General features: G+C 45.0%; 3 protein-coding genes across 3 annotated transcripts in view; 2 read left to right on the top strand and 1 right to left on the bottom strand.

Moving 5' to 3' along the window:
- LOC139200906 (small ribosomal subunit protein eS17) overlaps nt 1-20151 on the top strand; it is a 164418-nt gene that overhangs the window by 32562 nt on the left and 111705 nt on the right. The window lies entirely within an intron of this gene.
- Nucleotides 1245-4876, bottom strand: LOC139201115 (uncharacterized). The gene is made up of 5 exons (XM_070830352.1): nt 4627-4876; nt 3894-4073; nt 3297-3421; nt 2671-3034; nt 1245-1941 (listed from the first exon to the last, which is right to left on the bottom strand). Exons 1-5 carry the CDS (start codon nt 4871-4873, stop codon nt 1571-1573), a joined length of 1287 nt encoding a protein of 428 aa, XP_070686453.1. The 5' UTR covers nt 4874-4876; the 3' UTR covers nt 1245-1570.
- On the top strand, nt 10234-18947 carry prdm11 (PR domain containing 11). The gene is made up of 6 exons (XM_070830994.1): nt 10234-10261; nt 11143-11402; nt 11494-11561; nt 13892-14079; nt 15163-15684; nt 16502-18947. The coding sequence occupies exons 1-6, from the start codon at nt 10234-10236 to the stop codon at nt 18661-18663; spliced, it is 3228 nt and encodes a 1075-aa protein (XP_070687095.1). The 3' UTR covers nt 18664-18947.

Genomic DNA, 20151 nt, shown 5'->3' with positions numbered 1-20151 from the left:
TTAGTGCATAACAAAAAGACGAAGTAAGAGAAAATGAGAAAGTAAGAAATATAATATACAACAGAATTATTCTACAAAAAACAGCATTATTTACATTTCCCTGGTTTACCAACCAAATAATTGACGGCACAGAACAGCTTTTTGTTTTCTTTTGGTCAGAATAAATGTTATTAATGTTATATTATACAATTAATACAAATATTGTAGCCAATTCTGTCAGAAATTCAGTTTAATGATTATAAATGAATATCACCATCCTTCCGACAGCACTACAACTTCCTTATTTCCACTTTTGTCCATTTTCAGCCAATCAGAAGAGACCGCCTCTCCGTTTCCAACCAATCAAAATGCTTCTTTTACAGCGCAGGCGCAGTGAGTCCGCTGTTGAACTTGAATGAAATGGATATTTAAGGAGTTTTTTTCTGTTGTACTTTATTATGTTACAATCCGGGAGTGATGACAAAGTAAAGTCTCCACACCTTCGGCTTGAATCCCGCCCACTGCGTGAGTTTAAATGCTTATTTAAACGCATCTGAAGGTTAACACGTGTGTTCAGGCATCTAAAAACATACTCATCAAATACTTACGGAAACATTAGAGCCGCTTTTTTCTTTCCGTTGTCACTTTTTATCTTTAAAGAGATTTAATAATAAAAAAATTAAATTAAAACCTTAGCAGAGGATGGTTTCGATCCATCGACCTCTGGGTTATGGGCCCAGCACGCTTCCGCTGCGCCACTCTGCTGCCATACCGCCTTCAGCCTCCAGTCAATATTTAAAGTATCATAAGACTACAAATTTACTCAGAGAAACCTGCTTTGTTCCGGGTTCAGTTATCAATATTTTATACTATACTATACTCTGCCCCCCCACCCGTCCAAATGTTCACAAGAAGCGCGCCCCCGAGATGCTGTGCTCGTGCCTGTGAGGTACTACGGAGAGCGCTGAGGCTCAAACCTGACTTTTATTTATCGCGTTTTCTGTGTGTGACGTTAACAGTTAAATGTTGTATTTACATGTTTGTTTCGTTTTTTTTACTTCTTTAATAACACAACCAACCCTATTTTCATCATTAAATATTATATTTATGAGTTTTATCATTTTGAATAAATGTAAATGTGATTTGGCTGTTGAGAGGAAACTTCCCTTTACCAATAAGTACACTTGCAGCACATTTTTGTGTGAAAAGGTGAAAGGAAATTTCTTTAGTTTTAAGGTTTTATCTTCATTTTAAAACCACAAACATTAAACACAAGATAAATCATGCAAACTTACATTGTAACATGATTAAAGTACTTATACAGTGACGGTCTCAGAAACCAGGACACATCACAAATATATTACTCATTAACAGAAATGAAGAAGTGAGAAGCATTTCTAAAGCCATAGAACGATCACTGGTTCTGTTATTCTGTTTTTATACCTAAATCCACCGTATCTCAGTGAAGATATGTTCCAGATAACGAACATCCAGGCAGAGACTTCAAGACTTGTTCCTACACACTGGTTCATCTGCAGAATGTAGTCACTGCTGGCTTCTTAAGAGGAGATAATGAGTGTTTTTCTCTGTTTTAAAGGGTCTTTGATGGCGGTGAAACGTGAGCGTGAAGCCACATGCGCAGCCTGTGGCGCTCCACGTTGTCTTGGTGGTATTTGCAGTCTCTGTGTTTCTTGATGCTGTCCATCTTAAACAGCCGGGAGCCTGTGATGAAGGTGAACTTCGCGTGGAACTCGCCTGCGTGGAGGCGACACACGTGGCACCACATCTGATCCTCGCTCGGCGAGTAGCGCAGGAACCAGAACATTTTCAGCCAGGCCTGCCGGAAGCGAGGAAGCCGCCGGCGCTCGGGCGGCGCCTTGTCCTGGGAATCCGCACGGCTGCAGGCGGGAGTCGACTCGTCTGGCGGGTCCTCGTCCTGAGGGGGCGACAGAGGCTCCATCCCTGAGAACAGACGGACACTTTAACCTTTAACAGGGCAGAACTCAGACTACGTCACGATCCAAACGAACTGCTGTGATCACATTTTTCAAAAGGAAAACTCATTTGGCAAAAATAAGATGAGAAGACAGAATCAGATTTAACATAAAGGCTTAAAAACTTCAGCCCTGAATCCCACCGAGCTGCTGTTTCTCCTGCTGATCAGAGTTCCTGCTCAGGTTTAGCTGCTCTGGTCGTTAAACTGATGTTGGAGCTTCTAACAGGATCAAACAGGCCGTGTTTCTTCTTCTTCTTCTGCTTTAAATGTGTTTCTAACGGGATTAAACAGGCTGCCTTTCTTCTTCTTCTGCTGCTTTAAATGTGTTTCTAACGGGATCAAACAGGCCTCGTTTCTTCTTCTGCTGCTGCTTTAAATGTGTTTCTAACGGGATCAAACAGGCCTCGTTTCTTCTTCTGCTGCTTTAAATGTGTTTCTAACGGGATCAAACAGGCCACGTTTCTTCTTCTGCTGCTGCTTTAAATGTGTTTCTAACAGGATCAAACAGGCCACGTTTCTTCTTCTGCTGCTTTAAATGTGTTTCTAACGGGATCAAACAGGCCTCGTTTCTTCTTCTGCTGCTTTAAATGTGTTTCTAACGGGATCAAACAGGCCACGTTTCTTCTTCTGCTGCTGCTTTAAATGTGTTTCTAACAGGATCAAACAGGCTGCACACTCATCCTCCTCAAACTTACACTCGGACTCTTCCTCCTTTATGTGGACCGTCTCAGGACTCTGCAGGTGCTGGTCTGGTGGGGGCGGAGCCTCTGTGAAGACAGGTGAGGCCTCCATGTCCTTCTGTTCTCCTGAGAGACAAAACAGCTTCTCCTGCAGCTCCACAATCCTCCTCTGCAGCCGGACACAGTTCACACAGCAGGAGGAGGAGGAGGAGGAGGAGGAGGAGGACTCTGCACTGGTCTGATTCTCCTCCTTCACAGGTGGAGGCTTCAGGCTCGGATCCTCTCTGCTCCCCCCCGAGGTGGAGGGCGGTCGGGCCGAAGGAGCCCCGGACCTGCTGGAGGCCTCCAGAGACGCCTGCAGAGCGTCTCTGAAGAAGTCCTGAAACCATCAGTCCAGCTGTGAGTCCATCAGAACAACTCAAACAAAGACACAACACATGAAAACCTCCAGACGTTTACACGTTGCCATTAAAATGTCAGAATGAGTTTTATGTAAAGGAGAAAATGGTTCTTCTGGGTTGAGACCCCTGATGATAATGAAGTGAAACTGAAATATAAAGTTACCAATAAACAGAAGTGATTTGCTGTTGGTGTCTCACCACACCGTCACTGATCTCACAGAGTCTTTGTTAGCGTCTTACTCTGAAGCTGAGCTCCACCTCCTTCACGGCAGCAGGTCCTTCTTGCGGCTGCTTGCCGAGGAGGTCGTTCTGCCGCAGCAGAGATTTGACGTCTCTCCAGCGGAACACCGCCGGCCTCGCGGGACCTGAAACACAACAGATTGGACAGAAAAGCTGATTTTAACGTCCACATCAGTGCAGAAGTTCAGACGTGTGAGCAGCTTCACTGCTGTGAAACCAAAACTCTGACTAATCAGACTTTTCTAAGAGATTTCCAGAGATGATATTTGGTGGTTTGAAGTAACGATGTTCTGTTTAGTGAGTTATCACACATGGTTAAATCTTCCTCCGTTATCTCAGAGCAGAAAAACGACCACTTTTGATCTTTTACTGTCTGTTTTCAAGCTAAAAACACTCAAAACTGGCCAAACCGTCTCATATCTGACTTCACTGGATCAGGACTGGTGGTGTAAAATGTTCATTAAGTCTAATTATCTGTTGACTTCAGTCTTCAGGTCTGTGACGGACGGCAGCAGCAGCGGTTTCCTCTGGAAGCCATTTTCCAGTCACAGGTCTCCTCCCCTGTCTGTGGGACACAAACACAATGACCAGTCCCACCTTCTGGTTCTCTCGGAGGAGACCCGGGTCCGTCTGGAGGTCCGGGCTCTGCGGCCTGTCCCTGGTTCCGGTCCAGCAGGAGAAGGCGCTCGCCGGTGTGTCTGTTTCCGTCGCTGTGACCCAGCTGCAGCGACGGGACCCAGTCTGGATCCGACTCCAGCTTCTCACCCGCTGGTTTACCTGCAAACACACGAAGGCTTCGTCTCACACAGTTTAAAACGACTACGACCAACAACTAAGCTGCCAAACAATCAATTTTCTCAATTTAATTGACTCATTTTTTGGTCTATAAAATGTGATCAGTGTTTCCTGAAGCCCACAACGACACAGAGGAGGAAAGAAACCAGAAAATATTCATGTATAAGAATATTTTTTTACAAAAAAAAGACTGAAATCATGAAATTGTTGACGATTAATTTAATATCTGGCAACTAATAAATGACCCGTTGCAGCTCTGTTCTTAATTAATTATTTAATTGTGTAATAAATTGTTCTCAGATGTCCTGTTTTAAGTTACTTTACACTAAAACATATAAAAAGAGTTTATAAAATACGGTTTGTTGTGAATTAAACTTCCATTTATCAATTAGTCATTTTTACTTATAAGTATATTTTCCTGCTCAGGCCTTGTACTTATTCATCCTTTTACAGGACAGGTACTTTTACCTGTGGACACTGGATCCTAATGAACTGGACAGCAGTGACGCAGCTGCTCCAGGTGTTTTACACTCACCTGAGCGGAAGTGTCTGGAGCACACCCTCATGGATGACGGGATGTGGTTGACGGTGATGTTGCTGCGGCCGACGGCAGCCACCCAGGCCGCCCTCCTCCTCCTCCTCAGCGGCTCGGAGGCCTCCCCTGCTCCGCCCCCCCTGCTGGCGGGGAACCGGTAGAAGCGCAGCCCGTTCGGGATCCTCCTCCCGCGGTGGTCATGGGACCTCCGGCGGCAGTTTTTCACACAGCAGATTCTCCCCAACATTAATCTGCGAAACTCAGTAAAATAAAATAAAAACAAAACGAAACGTGGAAAAACTTTAAAAAAAAAAAAAGATTCACAACAACAACAACTACAAACTGCAGCCAACAGTTATGGCCGCCCTCCCAGAACGCACCGCGGCGTGACGTCACGTCCCCAAACACCGCGGGTTCCTCTGAAACGCGGAAGGAACGCGGGGACACGTGACCTGAGAGTCCTGAGGCGTCCACATGAAGGAGGAAGAGTGTGGATGTAAGTTTTCAGGTAACACAGGTGAGGAGGCAGGCTGTGCTGCAGCAGTTTAAAGGTGTTAATAGAGTAGAACAGCCTTTATTGGTACAATGAAACTTTGAGAGGCATCTCTGCAGCAAAAATAAAAACAACAGGCAGCAGAATAGACGTGGGACAAACAGAGCAGTGTGGTGCAAAGTGTAGCATACATATAAATAAAGGTCTCTGAGGGACGTGCTGCAGTGCTTCAGGTGTAGATTATTACCAGACAGCTAGTATGGATGTTATTTTGAGTGGTTTAGACTTTGGGGGGCGATGGGAGCCACGGCTCTGTTTGTGTGGGATTTTATTGTCCTGTAACGTTTCCTGGATGGCAGTGGGTCAAACAGACGATGTCCTTGGAGATGCTGCTGGGTGTCGACGTCGTCCAGGTGTGGGAGCTCCACCCCCACAGTGTGCTGGGCGGTCTGCACCATCCGGAGCTCCGCAGCTGTACCGTTACCGTACAGTCATGCAGCTTGTCAGGATGCGCTCAGTGGTGCTCCTGTAGAAGTTCAGCAGCAGTCTCTGTTGGGCTCGTTTGATCAGGCCTGACGTGCTGAAGGTCCATGAGAGTTTGTTTGATCCACTGCTTCTCCGTGTACGTGGAGAGGGAGGTGGGCAGCTCACATGTTATTATTGTGTTGGTGGGATGGGTGGGGGTGCAGTCATGCGTAAAGAGGGTGAACAGATGTGATTATAACCATAAATGTGGATTAAAACATATTTAACATACACTTTAATTATCTTGTTTTAGAGGTGAAGTGTTCGTAGCTTCCTGGTCTGAACAGTGAAGAGCCTTAAAGCTGCATCCTCTCTAGTGTCCAGCAGGGGGCGACTCCACTGGCTCCAAACGGGAGTCTGATTGGATGGAAGTCAATGAGGAAATGATTTATCAGCTCAGTGAACAGTTTCTGCTCTCAGTCTCTAGTTTACTGTCTTCTTCAGCACAGCAGGATGTTCATGTAGTCAATTATGGTCCATTTAGAGGAAGATACACCAGGAAGAGCTTTACTTACTTCTGGCTCCAAAAAAACAAGATGGCGACACCCATACAGACAAACCTGAGGCTTCAAAATGGCGGTGACGTCACGGTGGTTTCGTCCACTTCTTATAAACAGTCTGTGGTTTGAATGTCTGGTCTTTGCAGGGATGGAGCCGCTGTCGGCCTCCCAGGTGGTCCTTCCTCAGGGCGATGGACTCGGGCGAAGCGTCGGCATCCACCAGTCTCTCCGGAGCGCCGCCTCCTTGCCTCCAGAAGGCCTGGCTGAAAATGTTCTGGTTCCTCTGCTACTCGCCGGCCTTGGATCCGATGTGGTGCCACGCGTGAGTATCAAAGGCAGCAGCATTTTTAAGATCGACAACATTAAGAAACACAGCGACAGCATGTATCATAAAGACAACGTGTAGCGCCACATGCTTCACCTGCGTGACCTGAAGCTGTGACGTCTCGCTGTTCGCAAAGATCCGAACGTGAAGCACACGTACGTTGTGGCGTCGGCGCTGGAGTTTCAGATTTACACTCTTTTAGGTGCAGATGGAGCTCAATGTGGACAAGAACTTGTTTTTTTCCACATTTGAAGGGATCATCTTAGTAACCTTCTCATTACAGGACTCAAAATGTCTTTTAAACTTTGGACTAATGATTTAAAAAAGCGATCTGTCGATCTAATCGACAGTGACGGTCGGCGTGTGTGCAGGGGACGTATTCACAGTTCATTCATCACAGCAGACTTTCAGCAGTTTTTAATTGAAATGGAGCTTAATGTGCTTAAGAACTTGATTTTCACACATTTAAAATGATTATTTTAGCAGCATTCAACAACACAGTTTGATTCACTGATAAAAAGTGTTATATTCTGTGAGTCTGTTTTATCCTGTTACAGTTCGGCTTCATTGGCTGTAAAACTGTTGTTCTGATTAATATCATCAAGGATATTAACTCCTTAACTGAACCAGTTATCGTCAATACTTATAGCTTTAAACTGACAGCTTGTGTATTTGTACGACCATATTTTCACATTTAATGTTTATTTTGATCGCAAAATTGGAATTTAATCGAATTAAACTGGTATTTAAGAGTCTCAAATTGAACTTTCTGGTACTTGTACTTGTTTTATATGGACGTTCACTCAGTGTCCACTGTATTAGGTACAGCTCTCTGAAAATAAAAGCAAAAGTACTAACAGATATAATTGACCAAACTGACTTAAAGTACAAATAAAGTAGTTGCACATAAAGGCCCCATTCAGAATAATGTAACTGTCCAGTTTATTAGGTACAGCTGGCTGGAAGTGATGCAATAAATGCTTCAAAGACACGTAACTTCAAAAACATCAAACATAAATAAAGATAAAACATCTCAACAAAGGTGAAGTGATGCTAAAAGCAAACTAGAGCTGCACCCACGCCGAGCTAAATACTAAATTAGTTCACTTATTATTGGTGTCTGTGTTTAAAGAGCATTGTTCGTGTGTTTTATTGTAATTCAAAATGTCACATTCATTAAATCTCATTACATAAAAAGGGTAAAGTGATTTTATGACATCTGAATGTTTCGCTGAACAGGTAATATAAATATACAGCTATAAACTGTCTGCGTCACAGCAGCTCAAAGGTAAAAGAAATGTGAAAATGGTGCCGAAAATATAAAAGATATAAGTACAATATAAATATAAATACATACGTCCTAATATAAATACTCCATATATATTCAAGGATTCAAGGAACTTTATTTGTCATACCAACACACATTTACACATTAAATTACGTTCTCAGGTCCCGTTTTAAGCCAAAATAAATATATAGAATAAAATATAGAAAATAGAGGTCCTATATAAAAATAGAAGTACAAGGGAGAAAGCGTATAAAATAAAATAAAATAAAATACACATCTATTAATACATACAGATATACCACTAGATAAATAACCTGTATTGGCACTAATGTTAAATTGCATTGTTGCTGTCAAATGAAACAGTGGCAGTAGTTTTCAAATACTTTAGATTTTTATACTCCATCATGTAAAAGTACTTAATTACAAGTAAAAAAATAAAAGAAATTACAAGTCAAATTGAAGCAAAAGTGCAAACAGTATTAGTGAGAATACAATAAAACAAACAGTCAGTAATAACACAGTTAGAACACAGTGTGTAGAGCAGCTTTATTTAACAAACCTTTACTGTCAAACACAAACATTTCTACACTGTATACATCCTGTCAGCTCATGGACTGAATCATCCTACATTTTATATTATATATAAATTATATTTTGTGCACTTCTGTCTTCTTCTGTCAAAGGTTTTATAAACTTTCACATAAATGTTATTTATTGTTTCTGAGGCAGCACCTGAGAGCAGGGACTCACCTGAGCTTCCTCCTGGTGTGACTGTGATAATAAAAGCTGACTGATAACCTGTGCACGTGTTGTGTTTCTTCTTCTTCTTCTTCTTCTTCTTCTCCTCGTCTCTCAAACAGACACAACCCTCCAGCTGCGTGTCTCCAGGTGAATCCTCCAGGTTTCGCCTCCACATTCACTCTCACGCCGCCTGTTAACTTTAATTTTTGCGCAATTTGCTTTCTTCCGTTCTCCATGTCATTTCCTGTGATAAAAAATGGTGGTCAAAGCTCGGGGAGGCGACTGAGTCGTTGCAAAAATTAACGGGGAAACTTTGCATCGTCGGCGGCGCAGCCAGCGGCCGGGGGTCGGTGCTCGGCGGCCGGGGAGGGAGGGCGGGCGGAGAGGCCAGCTGCACCCGGGAGAGAGGGCTCGGTGTCCCCGCTGCGTCTCTGCTCAAGGTGGGTCCGTGTCGGTAGCCACTGTGGCCAGCGAAAATGGCTTCCGAAAACAGCAGGCAGATTGCCAGCTGTCTGCGGATCGACACCGAGCGGGGAAAGCGTGGCGCAGATTAAAGCTCCGCCGCTAATTACGCGGAAATGCGCTCATTTGGCAGATTATCCGGTGAACCGGACGCTCAAAGTTAAAGACAACTTTAGTTCTGCGGTGTTTGTGAAGTGTTTGGCGGCGTGAGGAGGAGACTGAGCAGGCAGTGAACATCCAGCAGGGATGCAGACATGCAGAGTTTAAACACACATTTCACTGCAGAAAACAGGCAGATTTAAAATCCTCATGAGCTACAATAACCAGATATTATCCAACAACAGGAAAAAGCTTTAAATATCTGAAGTCTGACAGATTTCTGAGGCTGATGTTAACACCAGAGCCTTAAAGCTCATATACATGCACACACACATCTACAAATGTTCTCTATATATCTTTACATGTGTGTATATATTAGTAATAAACTATTGGTGTTGCTCCTTTAGTACAAGAAATGCAGCTCAAAGTGCTTTACAACAAACAAATGATCTGCACTGAGAGCTTCACATGAAACAGACATAAAATGAACAATAAAATGTAACATAAGAGATAATATCTAAGATGGCCGATAACCCAGTTAATAATGATGTATGAAACCAGTAAAAAAAAGAGGACTGAACAAGATCAGGTTAAATGCAGCATTTTAAAAGAGGGGGAATAAGGGCATAAACTGTGTTCAGAATATAATTTCAGGCCTGTATCTGGAAAATCAAAGCCACCAGACTCCATTGACAAAAACAGTGATTTTTACCTCACAGAACACAGGAGCTGCTGGTCCTCCGCTGCCTCAATCGGTTCATTTGTCTGTGTTGTTGTGTGACTTTGGTGTTTTAAATAGTTAGTTTGGATCTGACCTGATGTGTTAGTGTGTTGATAGAGGCAACAGTAGTGCAGCAACTCCCATGCTCTGCAAGCTAAAATTACTATTTTTGTCAATGGAGTCTGGTGGCTGGAGTCTGAAGATGTCTGACAGAAATGTGACGCCGTTAAAATTTTCAAAATATAGTGTACACTTTAATTGGTATTGATTACTTTGGGTGATACATTGACTATGGAGAAGGAGCTCAGACAACCACACCTCTAATAATCCGAACTGTCCCTTTAAGTCCTTCCTTCCTGCTTTGTTCCAATAACAGACTAACAGCCTGTGTTGTTGTTCTGCAGAGGGTGTGAAGTGGACGACGGGCTGGATTTCCACCAACATGGTTCCAACATGAGCGAGCAGTCGTTGGACCTCTGGTGTGAGTCATGTCTTCACTGCAGCTGCTTCCATCAATGGCCGATCAATGAGCCAAGCATTTGTATCCATGTTAGCAGCATAGCTGAACTGATGTGAACTTTGGTGTTTTTAAACCTGGGTCCTATCTGTACATATCCTGGCTCAGAGTGTTATTCTAAGTGTGTGACAGCATCATGGAAAGGATCCCTACAGAGAGAGACCTGGAAGATCCTTCTGGTTTAACCACAAACAGCACACACACCAGACTACATTCACTAAAACAGGGATTTTAGAGAACAGGACACAGGAGCTGCTGCTCTGCTGCTGCCTCCATCAGTTAGTTTGTTTAATGTTATTGTGTGCTACACAAGTATTGTGTTGGATCTGAAGTAACCCTTTAAAACACCAAAGTCCCACAATAACAACAACAGACTAACTGATGGATGCAGCCGCAGACCAGCAGCTCCTGTGTTTTCTGAAGTAAAATCCCTGTTTTAGTGAATGTAGTCTGGTGTGTGTGCAGAGAGCGATATAACGGCTGTTTGTGGTTAAACCAAAAGGATCTCCCAGGTCTCTCTCTGTAGGGATCCTTTCCATGATGCTGTCACACACTTAGAATAACACTCTGAGCCTGTCAGTGGATCAAACAAGCTCTTTTAGTGGACCTACTGTGATCAGGTGCAGTTGTCCCAAAGGATCACGTTTGGTGGCTGCTGGCTGAGGTGATCTACTGGACCAGTTCCAACACTTTTACTACCTACCAGTCATTCACACACCAGGATGTGGACACAGAGGAGCCTGGTTAAAAACATCAGAGTTGCCCTTTAAGACGCTGAAAGAGGAAAAACAAAATCCTGAAACGTGATGATGACACGTTGTTTAGTTCACACATTTGTCTTCCAGTCTGTGAGGAGTGCCAGGACTATTTCCAGAACGAGTGTCCGTCCCACGGGCCCCCGCTGTTTGTCCCCGACACACCTGTGGCCCCGGGGTCGGCCAACAGGGCGGCGCTCACTGTCCCATCAGGCCTGGAGGTCTTCACAGAGGGGGGCGAGGTGGATGTCCGCTGTGTGGATCCGAACATCCCCAAGGGGGCGGTGTTCGGCCCGTATGAGGGGGAGCTGGTGTCCAAGGACAAGTCCTCCGGCTTCTATTCCTGGATAGTAAGTTTGGCACCAGTCCAGAACAGTTCACAACCAGTCCTGAACCAGTCCTGAACCAGTCCTGAACCAGGTGTTTCTTTTACTGTTTCAGATTGTTGATTTTAACAACACGTACCAATCTATTGATGGCAGCGATGAGACCAAAGCCAACTGGATGAGGTGAAAATCTGTCTGCACTTAGTACACACCAACACCAGAGGTCTATAGTGTGTGTGTGTGCTAGTTAGTCAGTGTGTCAGTGTGTAGTGGAGGTCTATAGTGTGTGTGTGTGCTAGTTAGTCAGTGTGTCAGTGTGTAGTGGAGGTCTATAGTGTGTGTGTGCTAGTTAGTCAGTGTGTCAGTGTGTAGTGGAGGTCTATAGTGTGTGTGTGCTAGTTAGTCAGTGTGTCAGTGTGTAGTGGAGGTCTATAGTGTGTGTGTGCTAGTTAGTCAGTGTGTCAGTGTGTAGTGGAGGTCTATAGTGTGTGTGTGTGTGTTAGTTAGTCAGTGTGTCAGTGTGTAGTGGAGGTCTATAGTGTGTGTGTGTTAGTTAGTCAGTGTGTCAGTGTGTAGTGGAGGTCTATAGTGTGTGTGTGCTAGTTAGTCAGTGTGTCAGTGTGTAGTGGAGGTCTATAGTGTGTGTGTGCTAGTTAGTCAGTGTGTCAGTGTGTAGTGGAGGTCTATAGTGTGTGTGTGTGTGCTAGTTAGTCAGTGTGTTAGTGTGTAGTGGAGGTCTATAGTGTGTGTGTGTGTGCTAGTTAGTCAGTGTGTCAGTGTGTAGTGGAGGTCTATAGTGTGTGTGTGTGTGTTAGTTAGTCAGTGTGTTAGTGTGTAGTGGAGGTCTATAGTGTGTGTGTGCTAGTTAGTCAGTGTGTTAGTGTGTAGTGGAGGTCTATAGTGTGTGTGTGTTAGTTAGTCAGTGTGTCAGTGTGTAGTGGAGGTCTATAGTGTGTGTGTGTTAGTTAGTCAGTGTGTAGTGGAGGTCTATAGTGTGTGTGTGCTAGTTAGTCAGTGTGTCAGTGTGTAGTGGAGGTCTATAGTGTGTGTGTGTTAGTTAGTCAGTGTGTCAGTGTGTAGTGGAGGTCTATAGTGTGTGTGTGTTAGTTAGTCAGTGTGTCAGTGTGTAGTGGAGGTCTATAGTGTGTGTGTGCTAGTTAGTCAGTGTGTCAGTGTGTAGTGGAGGTCTATAGTGTGTGTGTGCTAGTTAGTCAGTGTGTCAGTGTGTAGTGGAGGTCTATAGTGTGTGTGTGCTAGTTAGTCAGTGTGTCAGTGTGTAGTGGAGGTCTATAGTGTGTGTGTGCTAGTTAGTCAGTGTGTCAGTGTGTAGTGGAGGTCTATAGTGTGTGTGTGCTAGTTAGTCAGTGTGTCAGTGTGTAGTGGAGGTCTATAGTGTGTGTGTGTGTGTGTGTGTGTGCTAGTTAGTCAGTGTGTTAGTGTGTAGTGGAGGTCTATAGTGTGTGTGTGTGCTAGTTAGTCAGTGTGTTAGTGTGTAGTGGAGGTCTATAGTGTGTGTGTGTGCTAGTTAGTCAGTGTGTTAGTGTGTAGTGGAGGTCTATAGTGTGTGTGTGTGCTAGTTAGTCAGTGTGTTAGTGTGTAGTGGAGGTCTATAGTGTGTGTGTGTGTGCTAGTTAGTCAGTGTGTCAGTGTGTAGTGGAGGTCTATAGTGTGTGTGTGTGTGCTAGTTAGTCAGTGTGTCAGTGTGTAGTGGAGGTCTATAGTGTGTGTGTGTGTGTTAGTTAGTCAGTGTGTTAGTGTGTAGTGGAGGTCTATAGTGTGTGTGTGCTAGTTAGTCAGTGTGTAGTGGAGGTCTATAGTGTGTGTGTGCTAGTTAGTCAGTGTGTAGTGGAGGTCTATAGTGTGTGTGTGTGTTAGTTAGTCAGTGTGTCAGTGTGTAGTGGAGGTCTATAGTGTGTGTGTGTTAGTTAGTCAGTGTGTCAGTGTGTAGTGGAGGTCTATAGTGTGTGTGTGCTAGTTAGTCAGTGTGTCAGTGTGTAGTGGAGGTCTATAGTGTGTGTGTGCTAGTTAGTCAGTGTGTCAGTGTGTAGTGGAGGTCTATAGTGTGTGTGTGTTAGTTAGTCAGTGTGTCAGTGTGTAGTGGAGGTCTATAGTGTGTGTGTGTTAGTTAGTCAGTGTGTCAGTGTGTAGTGGAGGTCTATAGTGTGTGTGTGCTAGTTAGTCAGTGTGTCAGTGTGTAGTGGAGGTCTATAGTGTGTGTGTGTTAGTTAGTCAGTGTGTTAGTGTGTAGTGGAGGTCTATAGTGTGTGTGTGCTAGTTAGTCAGTGTGTCAGTGTGTAGTGGAGGTCTATAGTGTGTGTGTGCTAGTTAGTCAGTGTGTTAGTGTGTAGTGGAGGTCTATAGTGTGTGTGTGTGTGTGTGTGTGTGTGTGTGATGAATGATTTTCTACTCCTGGATTTCAGTTAAAATAATCTCCAGACATCTTCATCATCTCAGCTGACCACTGATTTATGACATTTTTCAGGGTTAATGATGGAAATCAAATGTCTCTGCAGGTTTGTCCGGACCTCGTCGGAGGAGAGTGACAGGAACTTGACGGCGTTTCAGCGCGGTAAAAACATCTACTTCAGAGTGTGTCGGGCGCTGGTGGCAGGAGAGAAGCTGAGGGTCTGGTACAGTGACGACTACATCCAGCGACTTCACTGCGTCTCTCAGGAGAGCATCGACCGCAACCTGGACACAGGTGAGCCGGACCGGTCCCTGATTTATTAGTTCAGGGAACCGTTCGTGGTTGGTGAGGCTCACTATAGAGTCAATTCAAAGCTAATTTTAAGGATACATTTGGTATTTTTAGACCTGTCCACATCCTGGTGTCTGAGTGACTGGTAGGTAGTAAAAGTGTTGGAACTGGTCCAGTAGATCACCTCAGCCAGCAGCCACCAAACGGGCTGCAATGGCTGCAACGTGATCCTTTGGGACAACTGCACCTGATCACAGTAGGTCCACTAAAAGAGCTTGTTTGATCCACTGACAGGCTCAGAGTGTTATTCTAAGTGTGTGACAGCATCATGGAAAGGATCCCTACAGAGAGAGACCTGGAAGATCCTTTTGGTTTAACCACAAACAGCACACACACCAGACTACATTCACTAAAACAGGGATTTTAGAGAACAGGCCACAGGAGCTGCTGGTCTGCGGCTGCCGTGCTTTGTTAGTTTATTTGTGTTATTGTGTGACTTTAGTGTCTTAAAGGGTTATTTCAGATCTGAACTAATGTATTAAACACCAGAGTCACAGAAACCAGAGACCAGTAACTCCCCATGTTCTGTGAGGAAAAATGACTATTTTTGTCAATGGAGTCTGGTGGCTTTAGAGAGAGCAATATATAGCAGCTGTTTCTGATTAAACAAAAAGCATGTCATTATTTATCACTGTAGGGATCCTTTCCATAGTGTATAACTGTAAGTAACTGTAACACCAGACTCCATTGTCAAAAACAGTGATTTTACCTTACAGATCACAGTGGTAGTTGCTGGTCTACTGCTGCTTCAATCAGTTAGTGTGTTTGTGTTATTGTTTGATTCACAAATACTGTGTTGGACCTGAAATAACCCTTTAAAACACCAAAGTCACACAATACCCAAAACAAACTAACCAGTCTGCTGTCCAAGCTCAGGAAGAGTCTTTGGCCCAGTTCAGATGTCCGCCCATACACACAGTCACAGACTTTGACATAAGCTTCAACTAATTATTATAACAATAACACTAACTTTGCTTTAGCACCTTTTAGAAATATGTTACTGAGCCGAGAGAACTGTCATTCCAGGTACAGAGAAGCCCGCAGTCCTGCCCAACACTCAGAGGGACTTTAAATCTCCGTGTCTGCAGTCAACTCTGCAGGGAAAACCCAGCCCCAGCAAACAACCCGGCGAAGACTCCGACGGCCAGCCTCCTGCCAAGAGGAAGAAGATCGACCTCATCTTCAAAGACGTCCTAGAGGCTTCTCTAGAGGACTCCAGCAAGTCCAGGTCCCAGTTGTCCGTCCACAGTGAGTGTAAAACTGCAGCGGTGGGGTCGGGGGTTACTTCGTCAGAGAGCAGCTTTAACGTTCCTAACCTGAAGGTGGAAGAGAAAGAGGAGGAGAACCAGAGCAGCACAGAGCCCTCCACCTCCTTCTGCCCCAACTGTGTCAAACTGAAGAGGAGGATCCACGAGCTGGAGGAGGAGCTGTCCTGGCTCAGAAGGGGAAAGGGGGACGTGGTCGGTCCACCGGTATCTGAACAGACCCTGCCCCGACACGATCAGGCCCCACCACACCCCGAGCAAGGGCCCATCGAAGATTTCCAAGGTATGCTCTTAAAAACTATGGTAGGATCTAACATTATATGACTGGTAGGTAGTAAAAGTGTTGGAACTGGTCCAGTCCTTCCTGGTCCATCCTTTTGGTTTAACCACGAACAGCCGTTATATCGCTCACACCAGACTACATTCACTAAAACAGGGATTTTACCTCTCAGTATATGGGAGTTTTTTGTGTAGTTGCTCTAAGTTTTGGGTTTTAACATGTTAGTTCAGATCTGAAATAACTCTTTATAATGCCAAAGTCATACAATAACTCAAACAAACTAGCTGATGGAGGCAGCAGCAGACCAGCAGCTCCTGTGTCCTGTTCTCTAAAATCCCTGTTTTAGTGAATGTAGTCTGGTGTGTGTGCTGTTTGTGGTTAAACCAAAAGGATCTTCCAGGTCTCTCTCTGTAGGGATCCTTTCCATGATGCTGTCACACACTTAGAATAACACTCTGAACCTGTCAGTGGATCAAACAAGCTCTTTTAGTGGACCTACTGTGATCAGGTGCAGTTGTCCCAAAGGATCACGTTGCAGCCATTGCAGCCCGTTTGGTGGCTGCTGGCTGAGGTGATCTACTGGACCAGTTCCAACACTTTTACTACCTACCAGTCACTCACACACCAGGATGTGGACACAGAGGACCCAGGTTTAAAGATACCAAGCATTAACGTCCATAGAGCCATCCCACTAATATCATCAAAAATCGCTGACATGGTTCTTTACATTTCATGATGTGAACAGATGCATCTACATTATTTGATTTTGAATGATTTTTACACTTTAAACTGGTTACAGCAGTTGAGTTTTTCTTTTCAGGAATGGAGCCTTTAACTCCCTCTCAGGTGGTTCTGGATGAAGACGACCAGGACGTGGACTCGGCTGATGAGTCAATTGCCGCAGATCTTGTGATTTCTCCAGAAGACCCATCGAAGCTTTCCTCTGGAGGAGGCCGTCGGATTCGCCGCTTCAAGCAGGAGTGGCTGAAAAAGTTCTGGTTCCTTCGCTACTCGCCAACCCTCAACGAGATGTGGTGCCACGTGTGCCGCCAGTATACCGTCCAGTCGTCCCGAACATCTGCCTTCATCATCGGCTCCAAGCAGTTTAAGATCCACACCATCAAGCTCCACAGCCAGAGCAACCTCCATAAGAAGTGTCTGCAGCTGTACAAGCTGCGCATGCACCCAGAAAAGACAGAGGAGATGTGCAAGAACATGATGCTGCTGTTCAACGCAGCGTACCACTTGGCGTTGGAGGGACGGCCCTTTTCCGACCTCCGTCCACTGGCAGAGCTCCTGAAGAAGTGTGAGCTCAAAGTGGTGGACCAGTACATGAACGAAGGAGACTGTCAGATCCTCATCCACCACATCGGCAGGGCGTTAAAAGAAGACCTGGCTGAGAAGATGCGCCTGTCTCCCTTCCTGAGCGTCATAATGGACGCCCAAAATGACGACCTTTTCTCAGACATGGTGGCAGTTTATGTCCAGTTCATTACCAACGAGGGTTCCCCAAACACAGAGTTCTTGTCCTTGCAGAGACTGAGCATGACCAGTGTGGACGGGTATCTCCAGGTTATGGATCGAGCTTTCGGAGTCCTAGGCCTCAGGTTTCAGGACTTGCTGGTGGTGGGTTTGGGGGTAGACGGCACCAACATCTCTTCAGGAATGAGAGCCAACCTTTACATAGCTGTGCAAAAGACTTTTCCTTGGATCCTCTGCCTTCCTATCATGATCCATCGACCGCATCTGGAGGTGCTGGATGCCATCAGTGGCAAGGAGCTGTCCTGCCTGGAGGATCTGGAAAACAACCTCAAGCAGCTCCTCAGCTTCTACCGCTACTCTCCTCGCATGATGGCCGAGCTGCGATCCACAGCTCCAACACTGTCGGAGGAGGCAGAGTTCCTCGGAGACATTAGAGCCATTCGATGGATCATCGGAGAACCAAACGTCCTTAATGCACTCATCAAAGATTACCTGGAAGTAGTTGCCCATCTGAAGGAGATCAGCAGCCAGACGCAGAGGGCTGACGCTGCAGCCATCGCCCTTACCCTCCTCCAGTTCCTCATGGACTATCAGTCAGTAAAGCTCATCTACTTCCTTCTGGACATCATAGCTGTTCTCTCACGATTAGCCTTCACCTTCCAGGGCGAGTACCTGCTGGTGTCGCAGGTGGAAGCCAAGATTGAGGAGGCCATTATGGAGATTGGCCAGCTGGTTGACTGCCCCGGAGAATATCTGCAGGAGTTTGAGGAAAATTTCCGTGAAAGTTTCAACGGCGTTGCACTGAAAAATCTACGTGTTGCAGAGTCCAAGTTTCAGTCCATCCGAGAAAAGATCTGCAACAGGAGCCAGGGCATCTTGTCTCAGAGGCTGGACCTGCAGAGCCGCTCGTTTGTCAAAGCCTGCAAGGTCCTGGACCTGTCCACCTGGCCTCAGAACCGGGAGGACCTCCAAACTTATGGGGAGGAGGAAATCCAGACAATATTCAGCCATCTGGAGTCCATTCCCTCTGGGGGTCAGGAGGGCTCCCAGGCCAGAACGGAGGCCAGGGGCAGCCTGGTGGTGGAGTGGAAGGATCTGAAAGCAGACTACTACAGCATGAACGGTTTTAAAGAGGTCACCAGTCACATCTCCAGGTACAAGCAGCGTTTTCCTCTGCTGAATCGCATTGTGCATGTTGTCAGGGTCCAGCCCAGCTCCACGGCCTGCTGCGATAAAGGCCGAGGGTCTCTACAGAAGATGTGTAAGAACAATCGTTCCCGGCTGACCCTGGAGCAGATGAACGACCTGTTGACTGTGGCAGTTAACGGGCCGCCCATCACTAACTTTGATGGAAAGCGAGCGTTGGACAGCTGGTTTGAGGAGAAGTCTGGCAGCAGTTACTCTCTGTCAGCAGAGGTGTTGAACAGGATGTCAGCTGTTGATCAGAAGTCCGTCCTGCACAGCGTTGACGTCAACACTGAGTTCTACCCTGACATCTAACAGGTTAACGCAGTGGTGTAGTGCTACAACAAAACAACACCACACTACTACTAACAAAGTGAGGCAGCATTGCTTCTCGTACTTGCACCCCAGAGGGTACTTCTGCAGTTACTGGGGTACGTGGAAAGACTGTGAAGCTAATTTGAGAAAACAGAAATTATGATTTGATAATGTATATCCACATATTTAGGAACAAATCAGCACACAAATAAGATTGCTAATTTATTTGATGATAATCTTTAGCAGAGTTTTCACAGTCGCTTCTTAATTCCAGGTTATCAAATATCACCGAATATCACAAATATCACTGAAGTTTCAAAACGGCATCTTTCTGTCTGCATGAGTTGCCAAAGGGCAATGAAGTATAATGAGCAAGAAAAGACTGGTGGTGGTCGGGATGGATGGATGAGTCAGACGTGGGACTTGGGGTTGACCCATGAAACTTAACTTACATAACTAACATACTTATTTTAACCCAAACTATCATCTTTTCCTAAATCTAACCAAACTGCGATCCTTTCAGAACGTCACACGTGTCTTATTATTGTTACGTGATGATTAAGGTCCGGTGCACCTGCGGCGAGGCCAGAGGCAGAGGCGTCAGTGTTTGACGAACTTTAGATGAGAACCGTTTGAGTGAAGGGACGGCCGGAGCAGCTGCCGTGAGCCATAGACGAGTGCCTCGTGTATCGGTAACAAACACCAAATGGGGTGACAAAGCGGTGGTATTTGAGGTGATATTTTAAGGCGATTTAAACTGCCGAAAGACCAGTTAGAAAAAAGACAAAAAGCTAAAAGTAAAGATCCTGTAAATGGTTTTGATATTTGCTTTCAGTCTCTCAAATGTAAAACAAATGTGAACTTCGCCACAACTTGGGTGATAAAGGGTTACTTTGGCCCGTCCTACAGGGCTGTGAGGGTACGACAGACAAAAACCAGAGTTCTACACCACTGGGCAAACCATTCAGCCAAATGGAGTTCACCTGCAAAATGTCACAAAAAGAGACACAAAACGGCATAAATCAACAAAGAGACGCAAAACAACTACGAAGAGACATAAAATGACTACAGGGAGATATAAAACAACTACGAAGAGACATGAAATGACCACAAAGAGACACAAAACAACTACGAAGAGACATAAAATGACTACAAGGAGATATAAAACAACTACGAAGAGACATAAAATGACTACAAGGAGATATAAAACAACTTCGAAGAGACATAAAATGACCACAAAGAGACACAAAACAACTACGAAGAGACACAAAACAACTACGAAGAGACATAAAATGACTACAAGGAGATATAAAACAACTACGAAGAGACATAAAATGACCACAAAGAGACACAAAACAACTACGAAGAGACATAAAATGACTACAAGGAGATATAAAACAACTTCAAAGGGACCCAAAATGACCACAAAACAACTACAAAGAGACACAAAACAACCTAAAAGAGGCGCAAGATGTCCACAAGGATCAA

Source organism: Pempheris klunzingeri, chromosome 5 (assembly GCF_042242105.1).
Source record: "Pempheris klunzingeri isolate RE-2024b chromosome 5, fPemKlu1.hap1, whole genome shotgun sequence".
Taxonomy (NCBI): Eukaryota; Metazoa; Chordata; class Actinopteri; order Acropomatiformes; family Pempheridae; genus Pempheris; species Pempheris klunzingeri.
Note: the sequence above shows the minus strand (reverse complement) of the source record. Positions and strands in the feature narration are given on the sequence as shown.